Source organism: Ornithodoros turicata, chromosome 8 (genome assembly GCF_037126465.1).
Source record: "Ornithodoros turicata isolate Travis chromosome 8, ASM3712646v1, whole genome shotgun sequence".
NCBI classification, from domain to species: Eukaryota; Metazoa; Arthropoda; class Arachnida; order Ixodida; family Argasidae; genus Ornithodoros; species Ornithodoros turicata.
In genome coordinates, this window is record NC_088208.1 from 15,337,557 (window position 1) to 15,357,061 (window position 19,505).

Sequence of the window (19,505 nt, forward strand, 5' to 3'; positions counted from 1 at the left end):
AATTAAACTAACTTAAACTTCCCTGCCAACATTTGCTAAAATATTTCTCAAAAGTGGCAATTTTCGGTGATCCCTCAAATCGCACTTTTAAACCATGCCTTCAACCCGGCAGCACTGGCAGAAGTGTAAACTATGCTTCGCCTGACGCTCGGAGACTTGAGGCGAAGCCAACTTGCAGAATATATTTAAATCTGCACGTGCAAAAGTGTAAAGTAGGCTTCACCTAACACTTAGAGGCATGAGGTGAAGCCACCTTGCAGAATATATTTGAGTCGCAGAAACGTAAAGTAGGCTTTGGCCAACGCTCACAGGGATGAGTTGAAGCAAACTTGCAGAACTTCGAAGATATTCGAGTATTCGATAAAATGTTATTCGGTTCGAATACGAATAGCGCGGTACCGTTATTCGGTACAAATATCGAATATTTCGAATATTCGCACAGCCCTAGTATTATCTGCTTCACAGTGCCCTCCAGGAAAATATAATGCGAGTCGTTTTTTTTCCAAAATGCGTTAAAGTTTTTTCATAATACACAAAAAACGTCAATTCCGAAACAAAACGTTAACTTCCACTCCAGCTGCACCCTCGTTCTTGTTTTCTGGTGATGTAATGGACGTTGCCGTCGGGACCTGCAATCCTGCATAATTAGGGCCTGACTTTTTAGGGTTAAACCCGTATCCGCCCGATATTTACCCCCCGAACGAAATCTGTAAAATTCGGGTTTAACCCGAATCTACCCGAAAACATCCGGGTCGCGTGGCACGCTCGTAAGCGTGCATTAAAATAAAGTTTGATAACATTGCTAAACATTAGTTCCGTGTTAAGACAAATTTTTATTAAACAGAAAAAAATCACCCGAATACACCCGAATTCCTGACGACAGAATATGCCGTAACGGGATTTAACCCGAATACACCCGAATTTTCAAATGAAAAATATCACCCGATATTTACCCCCCGAATTTGGCCAAAAATAAAACCCGAAAAAGTCAGGCCCTATGCATAATTTGAAGCCGTTTTGTGAAGTGCATTCTCTCGGCGCACAGCGTCGGATAGCTTGCGATCTGAAACCATGGAAGAAGACACCTGTTGTCTACCCGACGTTTCTGTGTCGGAATCCGAATCGGAGGATGACATTGACATATGCGACAAGCAATCGCCTTTTATAACGGTCCCATTGCCGCGGAACAGTGAAGAAGTGGGCATCAGTAGCCAGTCCAGCGGCGGTTTTATGGACCTGTCACAATGCACCACAAGTAAGAGTAACGCAAGTATTAAGAGCAAGTATTGTTTCCCGTTGGATGTGGATTGCTGTAGCCTTGCGTCACCGTAAAACCAAAACCGGGCATGAACATGAGCTTTTTTTTTTTTTTTTTGTCTAGACTGCCCCAGCTGAGAGCTACATATATGTAGGTGTGGATCACACTGTCTGGATTGTGGAAGTGAATGTTGAGAGATGTAATAACTCGATTGTAAAAAAAATACATAAAACAGTAATTTATTTGTTGGTATTTATTAGTTTATTTCGATTATACATTATTTTGACCTCAGAACGGCTGTGAGAATGATGCGATGGGATATGTTATTTTGGGATGACCCGCCAATCAGACTACACCTTCCATGGATTCTTCTGCTTCTTGTTGCTGGTGCTGGAAATATTAAATTGATTGCTGATTAATTCGGAATTAATACACGATTTCCGTAGAAAGCAATAAACTTATAAACTAGGCACACAAAGTAGTACTATACTTTTCTTCTTCAGCAATATGAACTGCAGAATGTCGCATCAAAATACACATATTAGGTACCGTATTTGCTCACATAATCTAGGCACTTTTTGTTCGCCCAAAAATGCACCGCCTCGAGGATGCGCATTAATTTCGTTCGAAATCAACATTATCTTGGGTGCCATATGTATTTTGTCACTTGTGACAGTGTGAGCATCCATTTCTCCTTCGTCTCTTCACATTTCTCCTCCTCAGATCATTCACACCGCTGAGGTCACGTGAAAATGGGGACAATGGAATGCCCTCGCACACAGTGTTGCCACCCTAAAGCCCGAATCCCATAACAAGCGACACGCAGCAGATACACGCGAGAAGCGACAAAGTCGACGTCACTGCCGCCACACGAGCGTCAAAAAAGCTTTGTCGCGGCTGAATATTTCTGCATCTACTCCCAGTAGATATATATAGATATTTGTAGCATGTCGCTGCCTGTAGCAGGTCGTTGCCTGTTGTTTGACAAAACCAGCTAAATTTGGCGGCGTGAAACAAGAACTGAACGCGTGGGCAAGAGAAAGGGTGGAGAGGGCAACCAACGAAAGTAGCAGACGAAGAAGTGGGCGGGGCGTTGGGAACTTCAACCGCAGCGCCACTGCGTTACGGCGAATATTACATAGCACCTTCATTACAAGTTCTCCTCGTTTTGACGAATGAAATACTATTTTTGGTATATTTATGGCAATTTACAACTTAGCTCGAATAAAATAAACATTGCTTCTCCAAAAACATCATTTCTTGGTGACGAAATGTCGCTGCTCAAATGGACCAGGAAGTCGAGGCATGACCAAACGCGACAGCGACAAATTCTGCAGCGTGTCGCATGTCGCTTGTTATGGGGTCCGCGCTTAACGTAGTCACATACTTATGTCTCGCTGCATGGGAATTTCAAACCGTGTGAACTCGAATGATTTGTAACTCAATAACGAGTTATAGTGCACATCTCATGAGGGGAGCAGCGTACGTCACGACGTGCTGTCGTGCTGTGATGCGTTCTCTTTTCACGAGAAGGATTTTTCGAAGGTATGCGGAACGGAGCCCTCGCGCTTGCCCTGTAGGTCACCCACGCTCCTCGTTCTTTTGCGGGAACTCATTTTGTTCGTTGGAGAACACTCTGCACCGAAAAACGATAAAAAAACTTAAAGTGTCACCTCAGTGCTCCTTTAAAGGGACACTAAAATGCAAAAACAACTTGCTCTCAAATGAAAGTCCGTGTTTCAATTAGTTCAACATTATTAGTTTCAACATGTTTCACATGTTTTCATTAGTTTCAACAAAATCAGTTCACAGAATGCTACCGTTTAGAAGAAAAACGCAACGAAAACAGAGCCGTCTTTGGCGGCAACGAATGGGATCCCCAGGAGGCAAAGATTGGCGGCATCCAATGAGACAGCAGGAGAAGCGCGCGCATACCTATCGTGGGCGTGTGGATTGGAACGGGTCCGATCGTACTGTTCCGTACATCGCGGCGTGATGCGCGCTGCGGAATGTTTCAACGCCGATTCACTGAATTGTAGCCTGCCAGTTCTTGCGAATGGTCCACTGACAACATTTATCTTCACGTCCTTCGGACAGCGACGCCGGTCCGCTTTGCAACGCGCACTATGTTTTTCGCCGGGACTGCTCCATGGTGTGACACGCGCAGCATGGACTTTAAAAACACCGATGCACGAGCTGAAGTGTCGTTCGCTGCTTAGCACCGAAGCAAGAAAGAGTTCGGTATAATTTTGGTTGTAGCTTCGTAATGGAATCAAAGTTTTGAAGTGTGATAACAAGTACGAAATTAAACATAGCGTGTAACGTAATTTGAAGCACCTTTTTTCCTTCTTTTTTTTTTTCGCATTTTAGTGCCTTTTTAAGGTCCTGCAGGATGTGTACGCGCTGGAACTAGGGTTGCCACCTTTCGGAGTGCAAAATACCGGATGAGGGAGAGGAGGTGGAAAGAAGGAAATGTTCGCGGGAAAGAGAAAGTGAGTGAGGGGAGGAGAGTATACAGAGAGAAAGAAAGAAAGAACGAGCGTACTCGCTCGAGACAACAATGATAATAATAATGAATAACTAAGAAAACGACTGGTGACTACGGAGTTGTGTCTGTGCTCCAGATTTATTCAAGCTGTAGTGGAATGTTGAAAGGAAAACCCCGTAAAAACCCCTATGAAAGGTGTTGAGCCACAAATACCGGCAAAAAGCTGCCGGTATCACCTTCCTACCGGCAACCGGCAGAGCGAGCAAATAACCGGCCCTGCCGGTATAATACCGGCCTGGTGGCAACCCTAGCTGGAACGCTATATATTGAGTGAGCACTCCAAGACTGACACTGAGAGAATGTGAAGAATCTGACCATTGTATTTTTTACTTTGGCCTTGAGGTTGTCGATGAATTTGCTTCCTTTTGACCCGGGTGTACCCCCGCAGTCATTACCAGGCGATGATGAGTTGCTTGAGACACTTGGAAACAGACCTTTAAAAAAAAAAGAAATAGGAATGTGAACACACGATGCATTGGCCGTAGCTTTTCAACCTGTCGGTGCACCCTCAGTAAGAATTGAGAACATTGCCCAGCATGCGGTACGTGCAAATTGTAACATATATTGCAGCATAACGAATGTGAGAGAATACAGCAGTGTGTTCAAAAATTATTCGGGGTGCCATTGCTACGGTTCCTTTTTATTTTTTTGGTGGGTGGGCGGGTGGCTTATATATCCCACAAACACATCACTCCAGCCTACTGAGCCAGCACTACCTAGCTGCACCACCACCACCAGCACCACCACTTAGCACTCCGTGAACATATAGATTTAGGATGTCAGCCTATTGCTGTAGACAACATCAAACAGAGGCTTTCTGTGACTACCATTGTTTGGAAATTGATGTTGTTCATGGTGTGCTGTATCACCATTGGTTGGTCGTGATTGGTGAACTCCTAATTGTTACATCGCATCATTTAAGCAATTAGGCTTCGTCTAGGTGGCGTCGACAGCAACTGTTTCACGCCATGGTTGGTCCATGTATATACATCAGCAAAGACGTGTCATTTACAGCTTTGTTAGGGTCGAGAAACCATTCCTAATTCAGCAGTTGATCCGACAGGAGCAACCATGCAAAATATTTTGGCTAAAGACTAGCTGTCTTCATCGATCCGTCAAAAGGTGCATGGAGCGGTAGAGAGGAGTGTGAGCGAACTGCACGACAGCTCCCACCCCCGTGCGAGCTACACACTACACCTCAATCGAATTGGAAAAGTGTGACCAGCTCCCGTCGGCGTAGTGGTCAGGGTGATTGCTTTCCACGCTGAGACTGGGAGGTGACACGCGTTCGAATCCTGTCACCGTCTGTGCTGTCTGAGGTTTCCCCTGGGTTTTCCCGAAGACTTTCCAGACGAATGTCGGCACAGTTCCCCCGGAAGTCGGCCCAGGACGCATACTAACCCCCCATCTCCCCTACTCCTTCCTGCTGTCCTCTCTCTATTTGTCCAAGTCTGTACGCCGCTCATAGCCGCAGCTGCTACGCGGCGCTAACCCAGAATTTAAAAAAAAAAGTGTGAGACTTTGATCTGGAGTCACAGGCATCTCCTCTCTGACACAAGTTTCCGGTGACTCTTTGCCTTGTTGATTGACTCTATGCCTTGTTAATTGACTCTTTGCCTTGTTAATTGACTCTTTGCCTTGTTAATTGACTTTATGAACAAGGACCAGCCTGAAATGGCAAAACTGATTGCTAGTCCAGGTCGATGATGAAACATCTCTGACAAGCACCGCACCCACCCACAGTTACCCCATGTACGTCGTCTGCTGCACGAAACGTTGCACAGACGTCGGAACATTTCGCAGCATTTTCAGTCGTGCTGCACTCGCGCGGTGCTCCTTCCAGTCGCACTTCCACTCGTTTGCACTAGTTCATAAAGTGCAGCCCTATCGTAGAAAGCTAGCAACTTGTCATTGTGCAATTCTGTTGGCACAAAAAATGCCCCGAAAGATTAGAACCGAAACGCGCGAAGCGACGTGACCTTGGTGGAGCGGCCCGATCCACTGCCGTGACGTGGCGGGGACATGAGCTCATTTGCTACTGAAAATAGAACTCTCCCTGTTTGCAAACAAGTGACTTCATAGTGTTCGACAGCGCCACCAAGTTGGTAGAGTTGAACTACGCTCGAAGCTAGGGGGCGAAGAAGGCCGTGCCCGAAAGCCACGGTCTTGAGAGGATTACGATGGTCCCTGAAAGGGACGCGACTTTCGGTCCTGCTTTTCTTTCAATAGGAGGCAGCGAACAACAGTGCCTATTCGTGGAACCCAGCCTTCCCCTTCCGATTTGTTTCGGTTTCAGTCTGTCTATCAACGTCATGATGACGTTTCCCTGGGTAGAGGTATGTTCGTCTGCTACGGGCACGGTGCGACTAGACTCACTAAATAGGGGTAGAGAGTATGGCATTCCTTTTCCGCGCCGGAGCCGCCGTTCGGTGTCCGCGATTGGGCCGATCGTGTCACGTGGTTTATCCTTCCAAGAGCGCGCCGTCCATGTTGAATCCCCTCCATCCAAAACCGGTTTCCTCGGTTGCGAGCTGACTCGATTGCGCGCTGTTCCCCGGCGGAGAAGGGCGAGATTGGCGTCCCGTTGCTAGGCGACGCAGCCGCGCCGGACCCAACATGGCGGTCTCGCTGGCCGGCGTGGCTCACTGTCGCTGCTCTGCTCCCTATTTAGTGGCACTCGGTGCGACCACATACTTCGAAAACTTCTGCTGAGCCACCTTACTGGTACTCTCATTTGGCACTCATGTTATGATGGCGTAACGTTGACACTCTCTTATGGGATACTGTAGAAGTGGTTTTCTTCGCGCGGAATTATTTTTCGCGTTTTTCGCTCATTCCTCGAAAATCGCAGATTTATGTTCCCGCGAATAACTCGGGCCATATGAAAGCGAAAATCGTCGCCTGCTCTTGCGTCGTCTCCTGCCGTCGTCTGCTCTTGCCATGCGTTACATCAAATTGCACAGAACTACTAATTCGAGTCGGATTTTCGGCGTCATTGTCGGTGATGAACAAAGAGTAGTTTCGGAGTAGTGGTAGAACCGTAGTTTCGGAATCGACCGCGACGGACGTTATAGTCCCTTTAATGGAATTCGCCACAAGTGGATATGGGCAACTCTCACTTACCCTTGAAATGTGTGAGCTGTTGGTAGACCTGACGGATGCGCTGCAGGTTGATACGCGATACATCCTGATGGTTTACCATAGGCAGTGGGTAATCACGTCCCACAATGCAGCGGGCCGCTATCTGAACCTGTTCCGGTGCAGACCAGGGTTCGTGGATGTACTTGCTCGGAAAGTTCTTTAGAATTGGTAAGTACCGCCTGGTAAAGAAGTGTACCTTCTCCGTTATGTGATGCGACCACAGAGGATGAAACGTAACAGACCCACTAAGTGGCCGTTACCTGATAAAGTCTCCCGAAGGGTCCGCCTTCCTGCCAAAGCGCACAGGACAGTACAAGTGGAAGAACTGTTGAAAGAAAGAACTGCAGGACAGCCACATCCAGGAGCCGGCATTCACACTCCAATCCGCGTCCAGTAGCAACTCGTCAAACACCTGCAAGGAGTTCATTTGGATTTCTGCAAACTGCTTGGGGTCCCAAGCGATCAAACAATAAAAAAAGCAATATATATTTATATTTACCGTAATTTCACGCGTATAAGCCACACCGCATATAAGCCGCAGGGCCCGTTTTTAGGAACGTTTTGAAATTTTTCGGGCAGATAAGCTGTCGGCAATACGACGCCACTGATTTGTGCGACAAAGGAGATCATAGAGAAGGCCATAAACCCTGTGGTCCATACTCTGTGGTCGGCGTGGTGTACAACAAAGGAGGTCAGTTCTAGTGTTCTACCAAGATCGGATTGCCCCCTTGTTGCGTGTTTGTCATGGATCGGCGGGTTCCAGAAGACATGAATCACTATCACCACTTTGGTTTAAGCTAGGGAGCCTCCACAGCAACCCATGGAGGCTCCCTAGTTTAAGCTCCCTAGGGGAAGACACCAGGAAGGTCAGTCTACTCGAATGTGGACACGCCCCTCTTGCGCGCATTGGCAGGGCGGTTCTGTTCCAGAGTTAAAACCGGCGTATGCGGAAAATACCAAGGAAAAATAGTCATGAGATAAGCCGCAGAGCGCCCGTGAGAAAAAAATCGCACATAAGCCGCGGCTAGTACGCGTGAAATTACGGTACGAAGAGGTAATTCGCGTTATGCATTATAAAACGTGCGCATTATACAGCGAAGTTTTTCGTGGAAGCAGATGAAGTGCAGCCTACAGCCTCAAGCCCTGGTTAAGACACTTGACATCGGTCACAGGTGGACTAGCTTGAGCTTGTCGACTGTGGTTGTCTTTTCTCTGCGTGTGTCAAAGCTCATGCATCCATCCCCCACTTACTGAAGTCTATTAGTCTATTACTGAAGTCTATTACGATACCTGTCGGATCGGAGTTTGATGGCTTGTGTCAGTGTCGGATGTACTAGAAAAGCACGCATACGCGACAGCCTTCGATTACTGGAGACACTAACTCGAGTGAAGAGTTTGCAGTCTCGTTCCGTATCGGCGCCGATGTTTTCACCTCCGTGATGCGCGTTATACGCTGCGAAATACGGCATTTCATCTTTTTTTTCTTTCTTGTTTTTGATGCAGTATACGTACCTTCATACCCTCTTCCCAAGAAATCCACAGGTCCCCCCTTGTGAGGAAGCATGCAACGGCATGCCTGGCCACGTGATGTATCCAGCCTTCTTCCCGCAGCTGAGTCATGATGGCGTCGATCCATGGGTATCCCGTCTGCCCCTGCGTGTAACATGCGGTTCATACCATCATATGTCGAGGCCAGCCCACAATGGGCGGACGATGTACGACCTTCGAAGCGACAGGGCGGACCCGAATCAAAGCTAATTAGGAGCGGACAGACCCCTTGTTATATATGTTTTTACATAGGTACAGGGTCGTCGTGTCAAATATTTCTCTGAAATTCATTTTATAGCCAACGGCAGTGGCATAACATAACCAAGTGACCCAATCCAAGTCAAGCACGCTCTTAAGACCGAACTTCACTGCATAGCGCGCTAATCCCGAATGACCTATGGAAATGGCATATAATGACTTGTGTAGTGCATAACAGACTTCCCTCTTTGTAAACAAATGACGTCATAGTGTTCGACAGCGCCACCAATTTGGTAAAATTGAACTACGCTGGAAACTATAGGGGCAAACAAGGTCGCGCCCGAAAGCCACTGTCTTGAGGGGATTACGATGATCCCTGAAAAGGACGTGACCTTCGATTCTACTTTTCTTTCAATAGGAGGCTGTGAGCATACCCATTCCGTGGAACCCAGCTCTCCCTTCTGATTTGTTTCGGTTTTAGTCTGTCTACCAACGTCATGATGACGTTTCTCGGGTAGAGGTCTATTGGTACAAGTAAGGCGTACGCCTCCTGTTCTCAACAAATCAGGAGCGAGAATAATGTCATTCGGGATGATGGTTAGCTGGAGCGTGCTATATGCGGTGAAGTTCATTTTTAAGAGAGTAGCGAAAAACAGCCGTCCTCTTGCGAAGAGCTTGATGGAAGGAGTTGCGTATACATACGGCAAACTCAACGAGTAGACCCCTACGTTCGCAGTTGGCCCAATGCTTCTCTTCGCAATATGCGGAAGTGACGAGAAGAACTTCGTTGGGGATCCAGTCGAATCCGAGCTTTCTCGGAACCACAAGGAAGATCGCTTCATCGTGAACCGATAAGTTGATATTACCACGGTCTCCACAGCGCAAAAAAACAAAAATGAATAAGGACACAACAGGATGGGAGGCAAGCACGCCGCTGAGCGCCCTTGGGGTCCTGTTTTGTTGTTGTTCAAGTTTTTGCGCTGTGGAAGCCGTCGGTGCCAACTAGACTCACTAAATAGGGGTACAGAGTGCCGCGTTCCTTTTCCGCGCCGGAGCCGCCGTTCGGTGTCCGCGATTGGGCCGATCGTGTCACGTGGTGTCTCCTTCCAAGAACGCGCCGTCCATGTTGGGTCGCCTCAACCAGGTTTCCTCGGTTGCGAGTTGGCTCGACAGCGCGCTGTTCTCCGGCGGAGAAGGGGGAGATTGGCGTCCTATTGCTAGGCGACGCGGCCGCGCTGGACACAAAATGGCGGTCTGGCTCGCCGGCGTGGCTCAGTGTCGCTACTCTACTCCGTATTGAGTGACTCTAGTGGCAACTACCCAGCCTATCCGTTTGAGTTGAGAGGACCAGGGAAACCCGCGAATCCGGCTCCGAATCGACTAGTGCGTTTCGCCATATGTCGCTATATATAGTTATGTTTCTTTGTGTACAGGAACAGTCTCTTCCAAGGTGAAATATTCAGCAGAAGGCCCAGTTTTACCGGGAGTGTATAGCGCTAGGCAGGCGTCCACTTACATTGGCCCATTTGGCGAGAGCCTCGGCGTTGACGTCCCACGGAATCTGTACGCAGATTGGGTTGTTGTGCATGCGGTCGAAGTGAGGGTTTCTCGTTGCGGCGCAGTAAAAGAACTCCCGCCACAGGAGTTGGCCCTGCAGCGACAGGGGAGGGTTCGACTTCTTGATCTGAAACCAACAAGAGCATTTGTAAGGAACATAATCCGAAGCCTTACAAGTGTAGTCCCATAAAAGTCAGCAAATGTTGTCTTCATGGTCAATGATCTGCACTCTTAAAGCAGTAGTACTTTACCACACAGTAATACGTACAGCGAAGCGGTACAAAATCAAGCCACTCTCTTTATCTACTGGATCTTCGTCTGCGTAGAAAGTATACATGCTGCTTTGCTGTTTTTTTTAAATTCTACCACTATTACACCACATACACCAACACACTACTACACCACCCTGTACCATGACCTACTAGATTATAACGACTATGTCATAGGCACCCCTTCCCAGCGCCGCATTTGGAAGCTAGCGGTAGTGCTACTCATCGGCCTGGTTATTGCTTCCTCAACTTCTACACAGCTTACCTTAGTATTTTTGTACTAGCGGTGGATGTCCCACGGAAGATGTTTCATTCTAAAGTTGATTATCATCATCATTCTACGCGTTTTCATAGGAGCTGTTGCTGTCGTCTGCTATGGTAGCCGTACGTCGGCTTCTGCACGTTCAAAATCCAAATTTCCATCGTCCAATCATGATGTAGATTTCGCGGGCCGATGAGTAGCGCCCCTAGCGGATCGTGCGGACGGGGTCCTCATAGGGGTTGCCGATTATGACATGGTCGTTATAATCTAGTAGGTCGTGCCCTATACATAAAATATGACAGATGATCGTGTACGCGATATAACATGAACCCGCGTTACCTTTCGGTAAAGGTCCGCTAGCTGGTGATAGAAGAGCCTCGGCGACAGACATCCGAAGCGTAGATATGGGCTGAGCCCGGTCTGCGACGCCAGCAGGGATTGCGGGGTCATCTTTGGGCTACCGAAGCTGGCTACCCATGCCTGCAAAGCATGGCACACAGGCCAGCAGCGGCCGTCAGCAGGGCACCACTCCGTTGGACCCTGCGCACCGCACCACATGGCTCACCATCATGGCTCTACTCCCCACTATACGGCCGGATCCATGGGGCGTCTCCTCACAAAGTTTGTTTCATGCAATTTCATAACACTATTGCACGCAGGTCATTCTAAACATTCCCGGCTACATACTCCTACGCTGACGTAATCAGACCCCGAACACATCCTCTCCCAGCAATGCATCTGCGACCACCGGCCTCAGTGGATCAAATGGTCGCGTGTCGGCCTACTGAACAACTGAGGTTCCCAAGGTTGCCGGTACTAACCAGGCTGAGGACGCCAGTAACTCGATGCCAGGGTACCAGTTGCTTGGACACGCCGTCTTTCGCGAGGGACACTAAATACGGGGTGCCGTAGGCTGAGATTTCGTCGCACACTAAAGAAGCCTCAAGTGGGCAAAAATAATCCATCGTAGTTATCTCGCTACGTAAACCCACGAATAGACCTCTACCAGAGAAGCGTCATCATGATTTTGGTAGACTGAAACCGAAACGAGTCGGAAGGGGCGAGCTGGGAAGGTCGCGTCCCTTTCAGGGACCATCGTAATCCCCTGAATAGACCTCCCCCTGTTTGTAAACAAATGGCGTCATAGTGTTCGACAGCGCCACCAATTTGGTAGAGTTGAACTACACTCGAAGCTAGAGGCGAACAAGGTCGCGCCCGAAAGCCACGCAGCCTTGAGGGTGTTAGATGGTCCCTAAAAGGGACGCGACCTTCGGTCCTACTTTTCTTTTAATAGGAGGCAGCGAACAAGTACCCATTCGTGGAACCCAGCCCTCCCCTACCGATTTGTTTCGGTTTCAGTCTGTCTACCAACGCCATGATGACGCTCCTCGGGTAGAGGTCTATACCGTGGCTTTCGGGCGTGGCCTTGTTCGCCTCTAGCTTCGAGCGTGGTGCTCTCGAATACCATGACGTCATTTGTTTACAAACAGGTAGAGGTCTATTATGACGCAACACTTACACACTTGAAGAACAGGACTTTACACGCTACGAAATAATACGCAGGTAAGACCGCTCAGTACCAACGTCACTCATGTATAACTATGCTCTGGTTTTGGAGCGTACGGTGACCACCATATCGAGAACTGACAGTTTGCAATTAAATATATCCATGATTGGGGAAGCCTGAGCTTCGGCACATGAAGGGACGATACGACACCAACAGCTTTGATGGATGTGGTCCACCAATTTACCTGCATGTATGCCATTTCGTCTGCCATATAGTTACGGTTTCTTTTCGTTCGAAAATGAACGAGTTTAAACGCGCTGTATAGTGCGTCCGCGAAACGACGCACGTATCATTCGCCGTCCGAACATTCGTGGGCTCCAAGCAGGGCCGGTGCTAGGGGTGTGCGGGGCCTGTTTCACACCGGCAGTAATGAAAAGATAAGATTTTCGCAGCGGGAGATTTTCGCAGTACGGGAAATGGCAGAAGGAGAGAAGTGTGCGAAATCCTCGGTATAGCTTGCAGGGTTGGCGGATTTTTCGGGGGCAGGGTGGGACTTTTTCTCATCACATCACGGAATGGCGCGTAACACATTCTTCTCTCATTTGCGTACGATTAAGTGCACACCTGATATTTTAAAAAAAGTAATCCCTGTTTGAGGGCTTCGTGTGCGGGGCCTATGCAAGCGCGGGGCCTAAGGCGGTCGCCTTACCCGCCTACCTCTATCGCCGGCCCTGTCTCCAAGCATGGACCCTAAAGGCAGACGACTTCATTTCGAAAGTGTACGCCTTTTTCTCTCAATTAACACAGTGCCAAATTGATCCAAAATGGCGACACTTCCGATTTTCAGCAGATCAGGAGGAAGACCGACGTCATTATGAATGGCAGTTGGTGCCGAGCGTGTTATGCGGTGTAGTTTGGCGAATGGGAAGCCTTATACTGATCATCGTCACTAACGCTGTCATCTGCATATATTTTCATCGCCCATGATGCAAGTTCTCATCCCTCGTAAGTGGAGACACACCTTCCTCTCCAGGTGCCTCTCAAGCCTCGCCAGGGCCTCCGTCTCCCCTCCAGGCCAGACGGCAGGCTTCAGGTTTTCCGTGTCAAAGCCTGTAATACACAATAACATTATGATTATCGTTAAAATTCTGGCGCGTTTGAGCAAATAACCATTATTCATAGCGTGGTTTCGTTTGCCGCTCACTATAGTACCCAGCCGCCTCGGTAATTTATTTTCTGAAGTTACCAAGCACAATGGATAACCTTGCTGATGAAGATCTCACGGCAAGGTCTTTTGTGTGCATCGAATGAACGGACTGAAGAAACAAACAAGATCTGTTCTTTAAAAGCGAATTCTTAAAGGAGTACAGAGGGCCAACCAAAATATTTTCAGTTTAAGACATCTGATGAATATATGTGCGTGAATTTGCCGAATAGCACAAAAGGTTTTGATGTACGGAATCTTTTTCCCAGAAAAAAAGTTGTACAAACAAACACAGCCGCGCTCGTTCACTCTCGACTCGCCCCGCGGGCCGTAACGAGGAGGAGGAGGACGACCAATGACGTCAGTGCAGTCAGTCGAGGTCAGCGCCTGCCTTTTTCTTTTTGTGTGGGAGGGCTTTCTCCTATTGGGTAGTCGGGAGGATTAGGGCTTGAAAGGGTGACCGAGCGCATGGAGGATCTCATTGTCCCGCCGAAGTTTCCCTGTGTCCAGTGCTTCTTCAGAGCCCCGAACAGCTGACTAGCAGACGACGTTTCTCTGAACCAATCAGCGAGAGTGAACGGTGTGTCGTCAGCGCAACGTCGCAGGCTGGTACTGCCCTCCGCCACCGTTGCGCACGGTCGCTTTCTGCGGCGTACTTTAAATTCAATTTCTGCGATAATTATGACTGCGGGGTGAATTACTTCTCACGGTGAGTTTTAGTAGCCTACTTCACAGGTTTACAGAAAGAAAACAAGGTGTTAAAAAGTGACTTCGGTGCTACTTTGAAGAGTTTCGGTGGATCACTGGTAACGTCAACGTGGATTCCTAAATCGGATCGGGTCTCAGTACCCAAGGTAGGTCCAACTACCGTATATTCCGGTGCACTCGGGTAGGCGCTCGCGGAACCACGTGCGTTCTACACGCTGGGCGAAAACATAGCCACATTTGGGCGCCCTAGTTAGGGGTGCGTTAATAGACGATTTCAGAAATTGCATGAATGGCCCACCAGAGAGCGCCGTGTTGCGAAAGCCCCGCTGCACCTTGGGATTTAGTTTTCATGAGTCAGAGAGAAGAAGAAGAGCGCAAAAGGTTTCGGTTTTCTCTCTCCTTCACCTCCCGCACCTTCGAGCAACAGGCAGACGAGCACGAATGTAAACCATTTCCCACGACGCATTGCGCGATGCGCGTGACTTGGGCGACGGAGGGCCCCCGTGCGGAGCACAAGGGCAATATCTGAAATCGCCTATTGTGCGAGTAAATACGCGATTTAGCCTTGGATCTTACGAGGCACAACAGTTGCACTTGGAAGGAGCAGGACTACGTACCCAGCTCGGCTAATGTAGGTACAGCGTAGTTTTCATCGTGGTCAGCACCCAGAGGAGTCCGAGCATCGCACAGGTTCTCCTGAAACGAGAGAAAGGCGAGTCGCCAAGTGAGAAATATTGCGTTTCATAGTTCATGCGGACACATTACGCGACTCGAGTGGTTCCATGACCATGGCGACGAAGTCGAGCTTGTATTTTAAACATAGTTGGAACGAATCTTCCCCTGAGTGCTACTACAGGTTTTCCCGGTGATTTTAATCCAAGCGCCATCGAAATTAATCCACATGCCACGCAAACTTTATGGGGCGTGGATTAATTTAGCTGGAACTTGGATTAAAATCGCCGGGAAAACCTGTAGTATTATGCCCCGTTGTCAAAAATCGGACATGTTAAGCAGTTGCTTCAGAGGCATGCTGGTATGCACTAAACACCCACATGCACTTCTGGAGTACATTCCTCGAGTCAAACACTGGGCTCTTTGAGCTCATGAAACGCGCTCATTTTTGTTAATGGGGGCATCTCCTTTTGTCTGGTGTGGCGCTCCTACCCACAAGTCTGAGTGCTTCTCGCGCTCTCCACCCTCCTCCCCGATTGGATTCACCTGCAACCTAATTAATCTTTTTACGGCTGCGGGTAGCCTTATCGGAAGACAGCTCTACCGGAAAAGAACGTTCAGTGACACCCAGAGGCCTAGAGGCGCTTTGCACACGCAACGTGCGCACATCACGAGCACACGCAACGCTCTCTTGGGTTAAAACCCTGTTTAGCAGAGCCGTGCTCCGGAGCCAGGGAGAGGGAGTGGATGGAGAGCGACGCGCTTTCCAGAACATTTGACACCATCCCAAAAATGGAATAACGGAAATAAAATGACCGAAAGTGGCGTAGCTGGGCCTTCCGCGCCTTTCGGCGACATCTGAGTTTCACGCAGGGCACGATGATGTACCTTGGTAGCTTTGGATCTGCGTCAACTGAAATTTAACTTCCATTTACATCAGTGGACTCTACGAATGAAGAAGAAACGTTCCCCGAAGCGGAATCGTGTGAGCGTAAGGATCATTTGGGGGTTGAGTAGGTGCGCCTAGTGGGGTCTAGTAATGTTACTCGTCTGAAGAGCAAAAGGTGCTACTTAATGCGCCCATTGCATGCAACAAAAAATAAAGAAAAGAGCAACCATGCTTCCCTGAGATGGATAATAAACAACGCCAGAGGTACAATCCTATCCAATAGGTCCGACAGGGAGTGTGACCGCGAGTCCGTGGCAGAGCCATTTATAGGGAGTGTTTGGCCTTTCTCTGATCTTTTGCCGCTTCATGGGTGAATCCCTATTTTGACGTCAGAGTTGTTGTTGTTGTTGCGCCGCCCAAAAGGCCTGAATCCAAACAGAATCCACTTGTCAGCCATCTGGTGCGCGTCATTTTGATGCTGTCCTTCAGCTGGTCGACAGCTTTGTTGTCGCACCGAATGTAATCTACAGGAATAACCGACTTATGACCCACAGCCGCCTGTAATAAGGGGTGCTTTGTTGTCAAACTGAAACAGTTCAAGGACGAAGGGCTTTCGAAGGATAATTATTTTTTTTAATAATTGGGTGTTTACGTCGCGAGACAACTGAGATCATGAGCGACGCCACAGCGGTCGGTCTGTGGATTGCTTTTGCCCACCTGAGGGTTCTTTAACGTGCGATGAAAGCTCATCACACGGCACCCCGTATTTAACGTCCCTCGCGGAAGACGGCGTGTCTAAGCAACTTGTACCCTGCCACCAAATTGCTGGCGTCCTCGGCCGGGTTCGAACCCGCGATCTCGGGAGCTTTCGAAGGACGATGCAAGCACGTGTCTCCCCTCTTGCATCGTAAACAACAATCAGCATCAATATGGCGTCGTCGACCTGCTCGCGACGGGACAACAATAGAGCACGGCGAGGGAGGTCGCTTACCCGTGACGTCACATGACGCGCTTCAAGTTGGGCTCCTCCTAATGTCCAAACTCTCCCTATAAACGGCTCTAGTCCGTGGCGGTCTCCTGTGAAGCGTGCTTTCACTGCACTGGCATAATGTACACAGGGGAAGCATCCAAGCAGTATGACTGGTAATCTTTCTGTGCTGCTGCATTGACGTGGGATGAATGGCCTGCGAAGCTTAATTGAACCCTTTTTATGCGGTGGCGTTATTGTGATGCACCCCAGGATTTTCCGTGTGTCGTGAGCGAAAACTCACTAGAAAAGAAGCTGAGCGGCGATACGTCGCGCCGCTGGTACGTACCGCACGGGAGCAGCTTATGCGCGGCGCAGCAGGGCGCGGAGCATCGGCGCGTTGCGTAGCCTGCGAACTCACTGGTGGGCTTACTGCCGGCGCAGCTCAACTTGTATCAACGGGGACCCCCCAATTGGCCAGACGTCTGAAATGTCCTCGATCTCCAATGCCTCGAATACAGCGTTGCCACACGTACGAGATTTGTGACGTAGCTGCTCTCCAAGAAGGGAAGGAGACAGTCGCGCGGGTTATGCTTCTTGAGTTGCTTTGGTAAACCTGCTCGCTATAACTGAATGGGTGCTATATTTGGATAATGTGAGCGATGATTTTTTAAAATGGAGGTTGATAATCGTAAAGAGTTCAGCAAACTGTATAGTTCATCTTTAATCTCTCTTCTCTCTCCCATCTCCAATTACGCGCTTCCAAACCCCCCAATGCGCAGGTATGGATCCGCCCCTGTAGCCAACACCACCTAGAGAGCGAACGCTTGCTTACTCGTTGATTTGATGTAACGGCTATTAGCCAATCAGGACTGTGCCTTCAACGGCCGGCCGTAGCCAACCGCGAACGTGCTTTCAGCATGACCTACTACTATACTAGAGACCTGGACATCCGCAATGCTCTCAGCACCGGGGTAGTAGTTCTGGCAATCGCCGCTTGGCTATGGGATTTGGCACTAGCTCGCACTATTCGTTACCACGTGACTTGTCGAAACCGCGGCGATGTATGGTAGGCTGTATTGACAACGACGAAGCAGTATAAGAGAGATAATAGCGCGTGCTTAGCAACAGCCTGTGTATCCCTGCGTAGCAGACTAAAGGCGGTGGCAAGGGTGATTCCCTCTCCCCAATAATGCTATGTGGCGCTTGCAGTGGTCACTAACGTAACTAACCCGTGACCCGTCTCTTCCATAGGGGATCGCCAGCTGTCCAGGTCTCTAGTATAGAGTAGGTCGTGGCTTTCAGCTGTCGTAGCCATGGGTGCGAGCCACTGCCAGCCGCATGGGCAGCCACTGTCGTCTGCGAGCATAATGATCGTCCCCGCGCCCTAAATGGGAAAATCAAATAAAGCGCAAAGCGGAACGTCTCAAGACTATTTTCTTTTTTTTTTGAAAGGGTGTTGCACTTTTTAGTCTACAGGTTCAAACTTGCGAAGTTAGCTGCAATCATTTGCCAGTTCTCGAATTCGCTGAACGGCGAATCCCGGTAGCATACGAATTGTAACCTTATGTGACCATGTCGCGAAGGAGGGAGAGGAGGCATTGAGCAGGACTTCTGTATCTAGGTGGCGTCGGTACAGGTACTGCCACAATGTTCTGATATTACGGTGGTAGCTGTAAAGTGGAGGTATATAATGTCGGGGGAGATTCTGGAGTCGGCGGGAGAGTGTCTGAAGCGTCCAGTAAAGCGCTTCCGTCTGCGCTTCACAGAGGGCGCCTCAGGCTCACGTTGAGCAGAGCCGTTTACAAGGAGAGTTTGGCCATTGGGAGGAGCCTGTCCCAAAGCGCGCCACTTGACGTCACATGATGGGCGGCGCCAGGGCCAGTGGCACCATCTTGAAGCAGACGCACAGCCTCGAAACCCTGCGTTCCGCCGCGACTTGCCTTTCAACCTGGTCAAGTTGGCGGAGCGATGACGTCTATGACGTCACAGCGGCTCCCCATCTCCGGGCGGCAAAAGATCACAGAATGGCCAAACTCTCCTCATAAACGGCTCTCACGTTGGGATAAGCCTGCGCTAAAGTAGTGCTTCCGCCCGCGCTTCACATAGGGCGCCACAGTCTCACGTTGTAATGTCTCAGATAGGATTCGCGGTAATTCTGCCATCCTGTTTTTTTTTTTTTTTGTTTTTTTTTTTTTTTTTGCTTCAGTTACGTACCTGCGAGATGGTATCCACAGGCTGGGGCGGTGGCTCCATCGCAACTAGCACGGTCTGGAACTGCCTGTAGGTGAGGGGAGCTCTGCCTCCAGCGCGTTCCAGGATTCGCTCCAGCGGGTACAGAGTGTGTGAGGGCTCGCAGATGACGTGTACTCCCATTTCGTGTGCCAGCGCGGAGATGCTTTGGTCTCTGATCGCTCCGTATGGCTCGGGATCCTTTTCGAATGTCAGATGGGTCACTTGCCACTCCTGCATGCAACGATACTCGTATGAACGCCCTCTGTACGCAGCTCCCGAGCTAAGGGTTTATTTGCTGACGTCACCTCGCCGCCATACTGTAGGTCCCTCGAAGTTATGTTCCCGCATTCGTTCGCTGCCATGTGGTTTTTGGATTACTATCGACGTTGAAAACATGGAAAGTACTTGGACATGCTACAAATCACACAGCACAATAACTTTGAAATAGCAAATATACGGTGAGTGCGATATGGGTGACGGCTTGGAAGGGACCCACAATATGGCTGCCGATGGCAGCACATCTGCTTGCTAGCAATAGTGGC

The 19,505-nt window shown here is 49.2% G+C and overlaps 1 protein-coding gene across 1 annotated transcript; it reads right to left on the bottom strand.

Moving 5' to 3' along the window:
- Positions 1-1,496: 1,496 nt before the first annotated feature.
- Positions 1,497-19,167, bottom strand: LOC135366516 (cryptochrome-1-like). Its single transcript, XM_064599237.1, has 10 exons — positions 18,946-19,167; positions 14,818-14,896; positions 13,310-13,398; positions 11,121-11,321; positions 10,210-10,377; positions 8,460-8,600; positions 7,208-7,359; positions 6,930-7,126; positions 4,122-4,240; positions 1,497-1,648 (listed from the first exon to the last, which is right to left on the bottom strand). Exons 1-10 carry the CDS (start codon positions 19,102-19,104, stop codon positions 1,604-1,606), a joined length of 1,350 nt encoding a protein of 449 aa, XP_064455307.1. The 5' UTR covers positions 19,105-19,167; the 3' UTR covers positions 1,497-1,603.
- Between the last annotated feature and the right edge of the window lie 338 nt (positions 19,168-19,505).

What these genes read in the sequence shown, in the direction of transcription:
- LOC135366516 (XM_064599237.1), bottom strand. Translation starts at nt 19,104, where the DNA reads ATGGGAGTACACGTCATCTGCGAGCCCTCACACACTCTGTACCCGCTG. An exon ending in ACCTACATTAGCCGAGCTGG is followed by an intron (nt 13,399 to 14,817) that starts GTACGTAGTCCT and finishes TGTGTATTACAG; the next exon opens with GCTTTGACACGGAAAACCTG. An exon ending in AGAGGCACCTGGAGAGGAAG is followed by an intron (nt 11,322 to 13,309) that starts GTGTGTCTCCAC and finishes TGCGGTGCGCAG; the next exon opens with GGTCCAACGGAGTGGTGCCC.